Raw genomic sequence first — 16,269 nt, 5'->3', positions numbered from 1 at the left:
ATCTCTTCCAATCCTCTGGGGATTTTCAAATAGATGCAGTGTACCAGTAACCAACTCATGAGCTGTAAGTGCCTGTCACTCAGCTACTTCATTTACAAATGAGTTCTGAAGCATTCATTCACCTTTCTACTTTGCTTTTCACCTCTGTTGCTTTCTAGCTGCTCAGTTTCTTCCATCCCAGAAGTACCAAACATTTGCTTTATTGGACCTGCTGGCTTCTTTGCTACTAAGTGGAGTGCAGTTGTATCACTTTTTGAGGTGCTCTGCAAGAGACTGTGCTCTACAGGCAAACATGCACTGCTCCTTATCATGCTTCCCCCCCCTCCCCGCACATGCAAGCAAGCACTTTCCTCCGTGCTGAAAGGCCAGCCTCTCCCAGTGTGTTTGGGGAGTTTCCTCTGCAAGGGTGGATAGTTAGATAGGTCTCCTTTCATGATATTTCAACAGACCAGTCTCTGGAAGTAGATGGAATAGTACCTGTTCCATAATTTCACAGTCTTGCCAGGAGCTGTGTAATTACACTTACGAGAATTAAGTCTGGGCTGTTGGAAACCTTCACTCTGGTTCAGCTGAGAGTGATAATCCCCTATGTCACTATGGTTATGTTGTATGTGTTTCCCATGATTTAGAGCTCTCTTTATCATTTCATATTTGTTTAAATAGATTTTTGAGCAGATAAAAAGAACATTCATTTATCTCGGTGAGTTATGGATTGGAATTCCCTCTTCATTAAAAAAAAAATTATTAAAAATCCCCTTTTTGTGTCCCCACCTATTGTTCATCTAATCTGATCTGTCAAGCTGTGTATCAGACTTCTTTAGGGAAATTAAGAAGTTCTGGTTAGGTAACTCCTTCTCCCCTGTTTGAAGATACCAAACTTTTTGAATGGGATCACTCTCTTTTCACCTCCAGCTTCCAACCCGGCCATCTAAATGTAATCACGGCTGCAAAATTAGCGTGTGATAGCATCAAGCAGAGGAACAACCTCTGGCATTTCCATGAGAAAAGAAAGGCCTTGTCGGATCTTTCAAAGCACTGCTGCTTAATCAGGGATTTTTGGGGGCTGCCTTACTGTCTCTGAGGAAACCAAGTTGCAGATCAAGGGCAGCTTGTGTGTTATGAAATTGGAAAAACAACTGGGAAGCAGGCAAGCCAAGGTCCCTGCATCTTGCAGTAGGTATTTGGATGTGTCTAGTGAGCACTCTGAAGAAAATGGGAGCTTTGATATTTGTGATCCTCCCACTTAGCCAGTCAGCTGCTCTGCAGATGTAGATGGTCACTCTTCGTTCCAGCTCAGTCTTCCTGGCTCGGAGAGCAGGAACTACAGTAGTCACAGCTTTCCCAGATGTTGGAAGCTGTGGTTCCCTAAAGGAGCATATGCATGTGCATGTTCCTTGCTTCCTGAAAATCACTGTGGGATCTACATTTCATCAACTGCAGCAGGCCACAAAATGGGAAGTTGGGAGAGCAATGGGCTGCCGTGCTCACGTTTTGTCCTGTGCAGTGTGATAGCAGGGTAGATGCAGGGCAGCCAAAGCATGAAGGCAGTGGGGTTTACCCTGCTTTTGTTAGGATGTTTTAGCCCCAAAAAAGACACTTAACAATGGTAACTAAGGAGAACTTCATTGAGCAGCTTGTAATGAACGGAAAACAGATTTACTCGCAGAAATTGTGGGGTTGTGAGGTGGGGTGGGGTTAATACTTTGCATTTGATTAGTGGAAACCTGAAAGTGCTGGCACGTGGAAGGAAGATGAAGGAAGAAGGGTGGCCTCTTTAAAAGCTGTTTCCCCTACGTCCTTTCACTGATCGTCTTCTATCCTAGAAATTCTGACAAATTTCACATCACCCCTTTGGCAAGGTCTCAGGTGCTCCATGACCTTTGGCCAGTACCATGAACGAGCATCATTAGAGTGCCAACCACCAACCCACACACTACAGCCATGCACAAAGATTTTGGTAGACCCTGATGTCTTTCAGAGTCACTCCTTTTTGATAGGTTTTTTCCCCTCTCCTGCAGCTTGTGGAGAGACCTTGCAAGACTCAACAGGTAATTTCTCAGCCCCTGGCTTTCCAAATGGCTACCCCTCCTATTCCCACTGTGTCTGGAGGATCTCGGTGACCCCAGGGGAGAAGGTAGGTGCCACACCAGCACAAGGTGTACTCTGCATTTCCCTCACATGTGATTTTGCTTGTGATGACAGTGTTAGTAGCTGCCAGAAGATCTCTGTATGCCTGAGGTGCAGGGATAGAGCCTCGAAAGGCTCACGAACACCAGTGCTGTCCTCCCAGAGATGGAGTGAGGGATACACGATCCTGAGGAGAGGAGAGCTACTGCTGGAGCGGAGCCTCCTCCCAGGTCTGGACTGTGTGTTGATCTTTGATCCTCACTCTCAATTCGAGGCTGAACCCTGCATGGACATTTCCTATCACCTGCTATCTCAGCTGAGCTCACCTTCCAAAGCCAGGTGCCAGTCAGATGAGTTAGATAAAATGTGCCAGCCATCTGGGGTCCTTAAGGGAGCCAAGGAGCCATGAGTGACATGTGTGGCCTGCCCCTATCACGCAGGCATAATATGCCTGTCAGGGAACTCCCAGTTCCCGCCTTGAAACGCCAAGCCCCGCTGCACATCAATCACCCACCCTGTCCACCTTCTTCTCAGCTCTTTTTGTTTTATTGATCTTCCTGTAGAAATGGAATCTTTCCTTAATCCAGTAACACCAGCCTTTCAGGCCTTTCATGCCGTACCAGGCTGCAAGAATGCACAGTCCAGCTTGGGAGCTCCTTAGCAGAGTGACTTTGCGGAGGACCACCCTCAACATATGCTTAAGACTTGGACAAAGTGCAGAGTTCATTCGTTTTGCAACAGCTGCCTGGCTCCTGGACCTGGTTCTGTCACCTGCAAGCCCAGTTCCATGCCATGCTGAGCTCCTGCCATCAGCTGCAGGGCATCACTGGGGCAGGAGGGCCAAGAGCCATCCAGGTTTGGAAACTGTGGCACTGGGAGTTTTTTGGTGTGGAATCTTACTGTAAACTCTCCCTTTGCTTCTCAGCCTCTTCAGAAGAGTTGTGTTGGTTTGGATGCTGAGCTACTAATGTTAAAAAAGAAAATAAATCATCTATTTCAGATTGAATGCTGCAACTTACCTGTTTAATCAAATGAAGTGATTGGTACAAAGTAGCATTGTAGCACTGAGGTGTTAGCTGAGAACGGGTACTGGGCTTGTAGCATTCATCTGCATAGAAACAGATAAATCTCCTTTTGCTGTCCAAAGTCAGAAAACTGCAAAAGCATGAAAAAAGTGAGTGACATCATTGCAGACTGCCTTCTGGACTGCCAGTCAGGACTTTGGGAGAGAACATCTATTCTAGTCTAATGACATTTCTGTGGCAGACTGTGGTTGTAAATGAATACATGGGTCAAATCTTGCAAAGAAAAAGATACAAGTACGCCCCATCGGTGACCTCCATAGGCCCAGACCAAGGCCTGTGATCCATGTGACAGAGGAAGGAGGCCGAAGTAATAACATTTTAATGCTAAGCTGCGCTTGATAAAGCCACTAAACCCAATCGCATCATTCTGATGTTGTGAGTCTGATTGTTAGAATGTGGAACCTAATCAGCAAAATTATATTTTTCTTACAAGTGTCATTTATATGAAGGTAGAGACCTCAGAAGTGTGTTTTGTGACAATGTCTTTCTCTATGATGTTCACATCATTGAAAAATGAAGATTCGGTTTTTAATTTTAAAAATCCAAACAGGCTTTTTTTAAGTAGCATTTTAGTAACTCAGGAACACTGACTTTTAATTACACAGTTGATTTTAAAGAGTTATTGGCTGTCATGTACTGTCATGGTTTCATTAAAATACCTTGAGAAGCCTTCCTTTTTAGAGGAAAGCTGATGTACAAATCCCACCAACTGCCCAGCTGTCTTTTCCTGCATACTCACTTAGGCAGCACTGTAGCAGAGATGAAATACAATCTATAGGATCTTCTTTTTAAAGTAACTCCATCCCCAAAGAGAAATGTGTACTCTCTCCTTTCAGATTATGTTAAATTTCACATCAATGGACCTGTTTAAAAGTCGCCTTTGCTGGTATGATTATGTGGAGGTGCGTGATGGCTACTGGAGAAAGGCTCCATTATTGGGTGAGTACCTGTTTCATTTTAATTGCATTTCGTGTATTGTTCTTGATGCATTGGAGAGTGAGTGGGGAAAATAAACAGAAACAAACCTTTCTTTACCTGGAAGGACCCTATGTCAAGCCAGGGATGGCCCTATGCACTGGCCATCCCTTAATGTCTCCATCCAGAGATGTTTGTGCGCTATATTCACTCCAAATGATTCATACTCCAAGACCTTTGGTAGCAAAGATTTTGTTCCTTCCTTTTCCAGCTTGAGAAAGGATGCAGGGAGGGAAGTGAGTCAGGGCCCTGGCTGGGACTAAAACTGTGGTCTCTGGAGTTTTATTATTGCTCTTTCCCAAGTCCAGGGTGGAACTGTCAGGCAGTCAGAATGAAGCAGCTGTACTACAGCTCCTGACCCAAACTCTTGCCATTATTTCTCAAGTATTTGTGTTTACAAATGCACAGTACTCTGTACTTGGAGCCTCTGTACTCCTAGCAGGGAACTTGCTAGACCATGCCTAGGATGTCAAACTGTGCAAGGACTCTGCTCTGCTCCTGCTCCCATTCCCAAAGAAGTTGTGTTGTTCTCTGAGAAGTGCAGCTCCTTTGTATCCTTCCTATTCCTTTGCCTCCTGCTATTGTAACTGCAAGTTTTCTGTCACCCCGAGTGGTTCAGGAATCCCACCTACTTTTTCATTGGCTCTGATCCTGACTTCATCCCGTAACCTCGGTGTCCCAAACATGTGAAATGCTGCACTGCAAACAGCCTCTTCTGCCTGAAAGAAAAGAAGCCATCAGCTTGTGTAGCATCCCCAGCTGTGTTAGAGCAGCTGTGCCCCATGCTGCAGCCCAGGACTGGGACAGTCAGCATTGGGTCAGAGGGTTTAGGGAGGTTTGGGTGCTCTCCTTGGCCCTACTGGACATCCTAGCCCTGGTACCAGGTGAGGTACTAAGGTTGAAGCCGTGCTGGTCTCCAGGTTTCTGTGGGCCTACCTTTCACTGCAGTTGACAGCCAGCTTTACTGCTTCCTGCCTGTTTTGGATTTGGCAGAATTTATTGCTGTTCTCTGCTGCACGTGCATCAGGTAACATTGCTCCAGCAGCTGCAACTTAGCTCCTCATAATTTTTTTTTTTTGCCGAGTAATTTAAAGGTATTTCAGAAGCCAAGCACCTCCCTGTCCCCCTAGTGCAGGTGGACTTGGGAGTGATTCCATCTGGAAGGAAACACTGCATGAGTGGCCATGGCTCCCGCATGGGGCTGAGCCCATGAAATTAGCTCGGAAGAGGCAGACAGACGGCAATTCAGCAGGGGGTGGGGAGGGGGATTAGTGTGAATTGTGAAAGCACAGGCTTCTTGCGGAGAGAAAAAATACATGTGTGCTGCATATTTTCCCAGGGAAGTGTGTGAAAACCCAGCCTTTAAATGGTGTATAACTTTTTATGAATGGGCCCTTTATCACACTCTGAGGAGCTTGTTCATTCTCGTTCCTCATCTGCTTTTCCTCTTCTTGACACCCCTGTTAAACTCCAAGTCTAAATCCAGGAGGCAGTTGCTCAGTGACCCTAGAGGAAGGAGCTTTGCAGTGCTGATGCTGTTTTTAGCATTGCCTTTGGGAGTGGAGATGGGAGATGCTATTGGTACACTGGTTGTCATGCTATCCCAACAGTACTGGACAGCTTGGGGGCACAATAGTAGCTGAGTAAAGCTGGGTCCAAGGTAATATTTGGATGGGTGATTCTGAAAGAGAAAAAAGTTGGTGATGAAACTGCCATTCCCAGCCAGGTAATGGGAACTAAGAGGCTGTATTGCAGGTAAGGCATTAACCAGGTTTTTACCCAGTAGGGGTTTTTCAAAGATGCCAAGATCCCTCTCACCACTGTCCTGACTGAATTCAACCTGAAGAAGTATTCTCTGCCTCTGTCTAAATCTCAGTGGGATTCAGTTGGACAGGGTGCCAAGACCATGTTGAATTCAGTGTATAGCTGTGCTGGTGTCAGCTGAAGTAAAAAACCATGTTTGCACTGTGCAAGCTCCTGAGCCAAGTGCAGGTTCCTGAGTATCAGGGCATAGTTGGTGCCTGCTCTGTTTCTGTGAGAAGCATCTGGCTTGAATAGGTAGAGGAGCACCAAATTGAGGTTGTTGAGGTTGTTTGGGCTGAAGATGCATCTGCAACTGATCTGTTTCAGGATTCATACTTGATTGCAGAATTTGGGTATTTGCCGGTGCTGGTGAGTACCAGAGAGTTTATTACTGGGGGAACCATGGAGCAAAAAGGCTCTTGGTCTCATTTTCTTGAAAGCAATTAAATGACTGCAGAAGCATAACTGGGAGAAGCTGAGTAGAGAATAAGAGTTTTTTCCTCACCAGCATGGCCGTGTCTTGCCCTTGGCTTGACTTACACAATTTACTCTTGCGTGCAAAATGCTGAAGGAGTTTCCAAGGCCTAGCAGTTCGAAAGAATGTTCCCTAATGTCACATCTCTGGAAGGACTGGGGATAGTTAATTGAAGCTCATTTGCCCAATTATGTGATCAAAACATGAGCCCTTTTGAATTTACCAGGGCAACAGAAGCTTCATCTGTGACTACTGGATTCTGCTCCCAGCTGAAGAGAACTTTCACTCATTTCATAATTGGAAAGAATATGAATTAATGGAGGGGGGGACACAGAAACTTATTCAGAAGCACAATTGATGGGACTGAAAGGGTCTTTTCCACAGGCACAGCTCCTTTAACCACAGATTCTTTGCTTCCTGGAGCCACTGTGCTGCCCATCAGCCAGGAGATCACAAAGATCCTGATTGTCTCTCTCCTGCCTTGTAGGTAGATTTTGTGGTGACAAGATTCCTGAACCAGTAATATCCACGGACAGCAGGCTGTGGATCGAGTTCCGGAGCAGCAGTAACATCCTGGGGAAAGGCTTCTTTGTGGTCTATGAAGGTACAGCCCTTAGCTAGAAGTCTGTCACATTGTATGGAGCAGGCAGAACAGGATTCAGGGGGTTTATGGGTTAACAGGAGTTCTGCTGCACTGTGTGGTTAGACACAGCCATGCTCTTGTTTTTATAGAAATTGGCAGATTTTGTGCATTGTTTCAGTAGACAGATTTTGTGCATTTTTTCAGGATCTTCCAACAAGATCATCACATTTTGGGGGGCACAACAGGAGAGTAACACAAAGCAATAGCTTCTGTACATAGGCCAGGTTCTGTTTGCTCTAACCAGCCCCTGCAAGCAGCAGTGTGGGGTGTAGAAGGAGTTTCTTTCACTGTTTTAGTAGGCAAAGTTCTGTTTGGGACCATACATTTTATATCACTTAATACAGCTTGTCTTGGGATGTTTTTCTTTTTTTTTTTTTTTCTCAAATGCAAAGATTGTTCTTTTGTTTCTCCCTTGTATGTTTTACTTACAGAGGATTGGAAATTAGCGTGTCAGATCTTCTATAGGTCAGGTACTTTAGAAACTTGCATGGCACTGGGATGATGAAACCACTTCACAGGAGGAGCAATACTGCCACAGTCACTACAAATCAGTAACATCCCTTTTCCATATATGCTTTTTTTTTTTACAATAATGATTCCATTGTTCTGTGGGCAACAGGCATTTTCTTAGAAGTACCAGCATTGTCAGCAGTACTGTATTGTACTGGTACTGACATTGCATCATCTCCTTTCTTCAGCCACAGGAACAAGTATGATGCTGGAAGCCCAGTGCCCAAGTGTCCAATAAACTCATGAATAATGATACTAACAGAGGGAAGTGAAGCAAACATGGGACTGTTGGGGAAGTGCAAATAAAGCACATGAGGATTTCACAGCAGTAAGGGACTAACAAATCTGTTTCACAGGAGAAATATCTGGTTTCTGCAGGAATTGTTGCCCCAGAGACTGAGGTAGCTTGCCTGATTTTTTTTTCTTTTTTAATATTTCTGCTGAAAAGCAGCTGTTGCTTGGACCATGTGGTTTGTAATACCCCTTTTATGGTAGTTTGCTGGAATTAGAACTGATCAAACTAGTGTATATGGCATCATGCTTAATATTGCTAAATGGTATTAGAAGAAAAAAAAATTTACATTGGCTACATTCCAAAGTCACTTTGCAAAGTGACTTTCTTTTCTCTTGATATTTTCCCTGTTTCCTGTTGATTGATAAATGATCCCTAAAGGTTCAGTAAATATCAGCAATACTTGCTTCACTTGACTTTTGAATAGAGCAACTGGAAGTGGAATGTGCATCTAGTGGTCAAACAAACTCCAACTGTTCATATTTTCCTGCCTCTTCAAGACTGGTGTTTTATGTATGCCTTTCCTGCAAGAAGTTTCCCATTGGAAAGGTATGGAATCTATGGCTATGGCTGAGAGTAAGCACAGAGCATGACTGGTGGAAACCAGCTTGTACAACTGAAATGGTGATGGCACATTGCATAGTTCTTTTCTTAACTCAGCCTCCTCTTGTCAGAGCAGCAGGTAGTAAGATTATCTGCATCTCTCTCCATAATTTATTTGCTGAAATAGGAGATTTTCTAAAAATCTTCCTTAATCTCTATTTCCCTCTAAAGCAAGCTCTGGTAATGGCTTGTTTCTTTCCTCCATTGTCAGGTGGCTTGCTCAGCTGTTTTGTGACTTCTGTGCTTAGGCAATAAAGGTAATCTTTATTTCCAGGAGGGTTTGCCCATAAATGTTTAATTTTTTTATCAGTTTTTGTCCAAAATCTTTCTGTGTTGCTGTTAGTTCTCTTTTTCTTTTGAACTCCTCCCTCACATACTAAAAAAACCAAAGTGGGTTTTAGCTCTGCTTCTCTGTCTTCTTCTTTAGTGAGAGTGCATGTAAATGCTCGTGCATCTGAAATTTACTGGAAGCTCTTTGGGTGAGGACTGATTTTTGGATTTGGATTCCTCTGAGTCTTGGACTGAGAGTTTTCAGAAGATGTGAGGAAAGAGGCATAAGCATTGTAGCCACATTATGGTAGAATTACTTGATACTAAATGAGAGATAACATAGGGAAAGTGTCCTCTTAGTTCAGTCATTCTGTCCCCTTTCTTTCATAAGATTCAAGATGGGAAGATGTTGGCGGTTTTGTCCTACAGCACTGCTGGCAGCCCAAAATTTGGCATCATTATTGCCTTCTCAGGCTCTGTCAGCAGATGTTTTCTCCATTTTGCAGTAGGGCTTTTCCAAGTATTGTCTGAACTACCACAGTGGATGGAGAAAATATTATTTGTTGGCTGTCAGTTTTATGGCTCTTAAAAAAAAGGTCAGTTCTCTGCTCTCATAGTCATCTTTCTGTTAGGTGGGGGAGACAGTTCTTTAAAGAGTCCCTCAGAGCTTCTCTCAAGCACCACTTGTAGCTCTTATGAACTCAAACTGCAATCTAAATTGTGCTCTGCAACTGAATTTTTCAGTGCAACTGTTTGGAGGTGCTTTAACACTGATTCTCTAAGAAAGCCTGTAGCACTGCACTAATAAAACAGTGCTTTTAACTAGGTTACATTAACAGCTTACAATGCAAAACCAAGACAGTGTTACCCAATGCAAGCAATTTCCAGGACACTATAGGTAGACCCACCTCTGAATTGCTAATACAATGCATTGTGGGGAGAACCCAAGGGTGAGGATGGTTGATGTCTGGCAATGTCATTGCAGTACCATGTCCCTTATACTTACTGCTGGTGCTTTTTTTTGCTCGACTTTGAATACAACCAAAACATTCAGATGTCTTTTGTAGACGTGTGTCATGCATCATGGGGTAACACAGGTTTTAGCCTGTGATCTTACCTTTATTTCTTATGTAGTCTTGCAGACAATTTTGTTGAACTGTTATTGTCTTTAATGTCTCTACTAGTTTTTTATAAAACTAGATTTTCACTGAATTTTCTGTTCTTGGTCTTTAAACTTACTCATTCTCACATTTGACACTGAAACTTAATTTTTGATGCACAGCCGACAGCCTGATGGTCTGGTGGTGGACAGCTCAACTTGTGCTTGTTAATATTGCCATCGTGTGGCTGGATTAGATTTGCAACTTTTTTTTATTTTTGGGTTTTGTTGTTGGGGTTTTTTGCCAACTTTTCTTGCTTCATAGAGCTGTTAGCAGGTTTCAAGCAGATATGAAGGCAACCAGGAGTATGAAACACACAAATTCATAAAAATTCTCTGTCCCAGTGAGTTCACCTTCTAAGGATGTTGGCACAGCAAGACAGGAGACACTGTCACTAAGGCAAGATGTTAGATTTGTAAAAACCTCCATGACTTGTAGGTTGCCTTTGTATAACAGGTGATATTGATACAGATTTGAATTAGGAGCAGGCTTTACCTATGGAAAAACCTGCAATCTCAGGGTTTTGCTGTTTCTTTTTTATGAAGCTATTTGTGGTGGAGAAATTCACAAAGATGCTGGACAGATCCAATCTCCCAATTACCCAGATGACTACAGACCTTCCAAAGAGTGCATCTGGAAGATCACAGTTTCTGAGGGTTTTCACATAGGAATTACATTCCAAGCCTTTGAGGTGAGAAATATCATTGTGTATTATATTACATATACTATTTTGCCTCTTTAGGTCCTTTAAAATTAAGAAGAAAGTGGTGTAAATAATAATTTTTTTTTAAATCTTTTGACTACTTCAGAATATCATTTATTCGCACCAGAAGTTTGCCCAGAGATTTTGAAGCCAGGTTTTTATGATGAGTTTTCAAAAACTGTTGCTTTAGACAAATATAATTAGAAGGGACTCAAAAGTGTTGATGACATTAAATAAGGACTCATGAATCCTTAAATTTTCATCCAGTCAAATGAAAGTAAATGGTCCCAATCCAGGCAAAAATCTCTTTTTCATGTCACTGGGACTTGGCAGATTGAAGGATGTGACTCCCCAAAGAAACATCATGTTCCCAGATGGCAAACAGGCTTTGAAGAGCTCACAAAAGGTTTTCTCCTACCGGTTATAGGATGTCTTACACTCTTAGGTTCCCAATGGTTTGTCTTTGACAACTGATGTATATATCACAGACAGGAGTGGATAGGACCTTAGCTGGTGCATAAATCCCATCTATCCCATAGGCTGTTGTAGCCTGGGTACACTTACCATGTTTGTCCTGTAAAGGGCTGATACCACTAGCTCCTAGCTGTGACCCTGCAGCGGTTTCCTAAACCTTTTTGTTTGCAGTTGTTCAGCTCTGTTTCTTACATCTTCTAATGAAAAAGCAGTTTTTAGAGAGTTAGGGCCTGGGTTTCACTAGAGGATAGCCAGAAAATAGTGGTAGAACTGAGATGTGCCTAGGCTTGAATGCAATTCCAACTGCAGGAAAGCTCAGTGGCAGCCATGAGGCAAGTACCTTGTAGCCAGTTGTCTGGGGAGCTGATCTCTGGCCAAAGTCTATCTGGGGAGCTAGCCTGGCTTAAAGAACCCATAATAGTGAGGTACAGGCACACACTTTTCCTGTTGCAGATTGAATGGCACGATGCATGCTCTTATGACTACCTGGAGATCCGGGATGGCCTCACTGAGCACAGCCCACTGATCGGCCACTTCTGTGGCTACGAGAAGCCAGAAGACATCAAATCCAGTTCAAACAAAGTGTGGATGAAGTTTGCATCTGATGCAACCATCAATAAAGCAGGCTTTGCAGCAAATTTCTTTAAAGGTATGTGATCTAGTACCTCTCACAGTCAAAGCTGGGCATGATTCATCCCTTAAACTACTGCCATCCCCAAACGACCAATTATCATTGTATCTACTTGTAGTTAAGAGCTGTTAGATTTTTCTGTGCAACTGCCAATATCGAACTTATATACAAATTGCTTGATACCGAGGCATGAACACCACCTCCCTGATTAGGACAGAAAGAAAGCCTGCTGGGCCAGTATCAGCACAGGCACTAACACCTGGTGTAGCACAGCTGGACAGAATGTCACCTCCATTTAGCCATGCCAGGGGACACTTACATTTTCAAATAAGGTACTAATATTGCACAAAGGGTATTAAAAACAACTGCATGCTTAAGTTCTATTCCAAAAGAAGCCTCTGGAGAGATGATAAATCTGAATGCAAGTGGAATCCCAGAAAAAAAATCTGAGTGCTTTAAGAGACAAATGTGTTCCTAAACTGAGATCCTCTTCAGGAAGATGTGAGNAATCCAGTAATTCTACTACTTTTGAACTTGAAGGAGTAAGAGACAGTTTGTCTTTTTTCTCCCCCTTGACTGGCGGGACTAAGATTTTTTTTTTTACTTTTTTTTTCTTTTTTTTAAGAGCTGGTCCTTTACCAGCATCCTGGTGACTTGATAGAGGCAAGAATGGAATATCTAACTGCTTGGGAAAAATACATGCAGAACTGCTGCAAGGTAGACAGTCATGTTTCTCTTAGGTTCAGTGACAATTGTACAGAAATAATAGCTGCAATGCCAATATTTGGATTTCAAAAGTCCTTTATTTATTTCTACTTTAACTTTTGTCTTGTTTAAAGGTGTCATGGTCCATTTAGATTTCTCAAATTTGCAGGAGAATGTACTGTGTGAATTAAAGTTTAGTTCATGAGCTCATTAAGAAATACAGCAAACAAACCTGTCAGGGCTCAATCCCCTTTGCTGAGATTAGTCTATCGCATGAATTCACTTCTTCACCATTCAAGTAATAAGTTTTCATAATCTATAACCTGTAATTCTTAAGCCATGCACTTAGGTGCAGAAAAAAAAATTAGTTAAATAAAGTTTAATTTACAGAGTACATTGTCCTGTACATTTGAGAGATCTGTGACAAAGGGTGATTGCAAATACTGTGATGTTTAATTCCAGTCCCTGAACAACTCTCACAGTGTCTAGACTTCCTTGTTTAAATTTTTCAGTTTCTATAAAGACACAGGGAGTACCTCTTCCTAAAGACATTTTGGCTTCTTTCAGGAGTGAACAGTGAAGGCTGAATGTGGCAGAATGTCTTTCAGGGATTAGCACTACATGGAGACACAGCAAGTTATTCTCTAGAATCTGACGTTCTCCTGCAAGTTTGTAGGGGAAGAAAGTTATACACTTGAACCTGGGGTGCTTTCTTTGTGATACAGATAGTGAGAAATAAATTTATTCCTTTTTTATGTAAAAATGTGTAAACATGCACAGTAGTACAATTGCAGACACAGGTATTTTCTGTGTAGGTTTTGCTGGCAGACTAGATCTTCCAATGTCTGCTCAGATGTCACATATTTGAACCAGAAACCGTGTAGCTGTTGGATGGGTAGGTTGTTTCTAAGTCCATGCCAGGAACTTCAGCTGAGGAGCAGAGTGTATTTGCTTGGACCAAGCATCACAGTAGACATAGCTACACAACTTCTAGCCAGCTAGCATTGTGGGCAGAGTTGATGTCAGTGTGCAAAAGCTGGGTAGACACACCTGCAGGCTACGTGTGGAGTTTCAAGGTGGGATCTAAAATTTGCAAACTGTACCTCCATATCAAGAAGGACTGTGACTATCAGACATTTCATGAACAAAGTAAAGAAACAAATTAGATGGCTCTGCAGGCACTCTTCAGACTGCCACCCATATCTGACCAAGCAATAGGTCAGTTTTGCCTTAATGAATTAGGAAATTAATAGAGGTTCAATTACATGTATTACAACAATGAAAGAAAATAGCTAAAAAAAAACAGAGTTAAGGATGGAATTGAATGCTGTGCTTCATGAGAACATGCAGTGGTAACTTCTAACTTTTCAGAGAAAATGAATCTACAAACAGCTCAGACGAAGTAAGCCTTTGTCACATCCAAGAGGCAATGTCGGGAAGATATGAAGAGCAGCTACCTCATATCCAGGATTATTCTTTATTAGTTATCTTCATTTCTGTAACAAATTGTTTGTGTCACTGAAGGCTGTTTTGTATATGGCTGAAGTATTAGTAGTGATGTGGTTATCTGACACGCACATTGTTGTGCCTTTCTTCTTCATGGCAAATATCAGAGGAAAAACAACACTCCGTAAAATATACCTGCCCATATCCAGGACACGTCCTTCCCAGGGTAAAAACTGATCACAGGGGTTTTTGATGATCATAGGAATTTCAGCCACTCTTTTTTCTCAACCAGGTGATTTAACAGCCAGATTAGAACTATTGAACCTATACCTAAGAAAAGAGCAGCGAAGAAATACTCTACTTTCTTTATAGTGAATCCACAAACAAAAACCAGAAAATAAAATCTGTTTGCACTGGAACTGTTGCCGTGGGGGCTCCCGACTTCAGGAGGGCTTTGCACAAAGACAGTGTTATCAATAGAAGAAAACAGAATATTTCAGCTGCAAGGGACCTACAGTGATAATCTAGTCAAGACTGTTTCTGTTTCATGTACACAGCAGTAACTGTTATGGGAACATTATATAGGGTGTTAAGTGTCAAGGTGTTGACAGTGGAGTCTGCAGGGGCTGCTCCGTGCCAGACAGGTGGTTCAGCTGCCTCTGTAGTGGACCCAGTGCAGGACAAGTCTGAGCCCATCAGCTGGCCTGGTGGCACCTCTGTGAAAACATGTTTAAGATAGGTTAAAAATGACAGAGAGAGAGGAGGAGGGAACAAAAAATGTAAAATAGCAGTAAGTCCAAGGTCACAGGAAGAGAAGGTGGGGGTGCTTCATGGCAGAGCAAATGTTCCTTGCTCATGGAGAACCCATGCTGGAGCAGGAGGGAAGTATGAGAAGGAAGAAGCAGCAGAGTCGTGTATGGACTGTGGCCTCCCATCTCCTCCTGCCTTTGCATGCTCATGGCTTTTCTGAAGGGACTGAGTGTAAGTTGTGGTGATACAAAACAGGAGGAGAGGAGCCTGGAGTGAAGTTGAGCCAGAAAAGGGGAGCAGAAAGCTGTTTTCCATGAGTATTTTAACATATTTGTTTTCAGCTTCTGTATCCCAATACCAAAACCAGTACTCAGATATTTATATTAATTGTCATTAAATGAAATTACATTCCCCAAAGTTGAGTCTGTTTGGCCCACAACAGTAATTGGTGGGTAATTTGCCTGTCTCAACCCAGGAGCTTTCTTGCTCCTATTCTTCTTGTTTTCTCCCTTGTTCCACTGGGAGGGGGTGGGGAATGAACCAGCAGCTTGGTGGGAGTTGGGCTGCTAGCTACCCCATGTTAATAAAATCATCTATTAAGGGATGCATGTGGAATCAGAGGTCAGGATGAAAAGCCAGTACATCTGGCTATCTGTATATTAAAATGTCAGTTCAGGTTGTTGAGATGTGATTGAAGAGCCTGACTTCAAAGCCCAGTGTAGCAGGACTTCATGTGTCTATGAAAAGGCAGAACTACTTGCATGTCCTCCCAGCTCCTCTGCTGCACCCTGTTCCGTGGGGTATGACCTCCCTCAGCTCCATTACTGTGGGCACCACAATGGGCTGGTTTCTGTCACTCAAGAACATAAGGAAGTTAAACAGAACAAAAAAATAGGCAAATGAGAACAAAAGGCAGTAAAGTCTTTACAGGAACCTCTGTTTCCCTGCTCCTGTCTAGAAAAAGCACTAGTGGGTACCAACAGTAATTGTAGTCCTTTATGGTTTCATGTTTAGGAGTGCTTTAGCATTCGTGAGGTTTGCTGCAGTGCCCACTCCATGGGCTCAGATGAGCAGCTATTGCTCTGTTCCTTCTGTACAGAAGGGTTCTATGAGGAATATGAAGTTTGGGTGGTCAAGAAAGTGTGACTCTTTCTGGTTTTCTCCTGACAGAGATGGATGAATGTTCTCTGCCAGACAATGGTGGTTGTGAGCAGCACTGTGAGAACACACTGGGCAGTTACAAATGTACCTGTGAGCCTGGCTATGAGTTGACAGCTGATAAAAAGAGCTGTGAAGGTAAGTAACTTACAGATTGAGGCATCTCTCTATAGGATGGGTACTATGGCTAATAATGAAATTTAACAGTCTTTGGAGATGATTTTCCTTACCCCTAAATCCTCTACGTTTCAGTTTATTTTCCACCACCTGAAAAATTTCTTTTTGTCAACATCTTCCATTGAAAAACAAGTTTTGGTTAAAAACCTGAAAATACTCTGATTCTCTACTGCTAAACATCCCTAAAACCAGTTGTCCTTCATGGCCAGAGATTGCTGTTCAGACCAGATCTCCCACAGTACAGCACAAAGGAGTGTAGGCATTACAACCTAACCATTGAGT

At 42.8% G+C, this 16,269-nt stretch overlaps 1 protein-coding gene across 4 annotated transcripts in view; it reads left to right on the top strand.

Moving 5' to 3' along the window:
• The window catches only part of TLL2 (tolloid like 2), a 90,751-nt gene that overhangs the window by 62,642 nt on the left and 11,840 nt on the right, over positions 1–16,269 (top strand). For all 4 annotated transcript variants that reach the window (XM_017807204.1, XM_017807201.1, XM_017807202.1 and 1 more), the window contains 6 exons: positions 2,019–2,134; positions 4,049–4,151; positions 6,953–7,069; positions 10,489–10,634; positions 11,574–11,769; positions 15,823–15,948. In XM_017807204.1, the coding sequence (XP_017662693.1) occupies positions 2,019–2,134; positions 4,049–4,151; positions 6,953–7,069; positions 10,489–10,634; positions 11,574–11,769; positions 15,823–15,948 (804 nt within the window). The remainder of the gene's footprint in view (positions 1–2,018; positions 2,135–4,048; positions 4,152–6,952; positions 7,070–10,488; positions 10,635–11,573; positions 11,770–15,822; positions 15,949–16,269) is intronic.

Source organism: Lepidothrix coronata, unplaced genomic scaffold (assembly GCF_001604755.1).
Source record: "Lepidothrix coronata isolate B3197 unplaced genomic scaffold, Lepidothrix_coronata-1.0 Scaffold17, whole genome shotgun sequence".
NCBI classification, from domain to species: Eukaryota; Metazoa; Chordata; class Aves; order Passeriformes; family Pipridae; genus Lepidothrix; species Lepidothrix coronata.
This window is presented reverse-complemented; position numbering and strand designations above follow the sequence as displayed.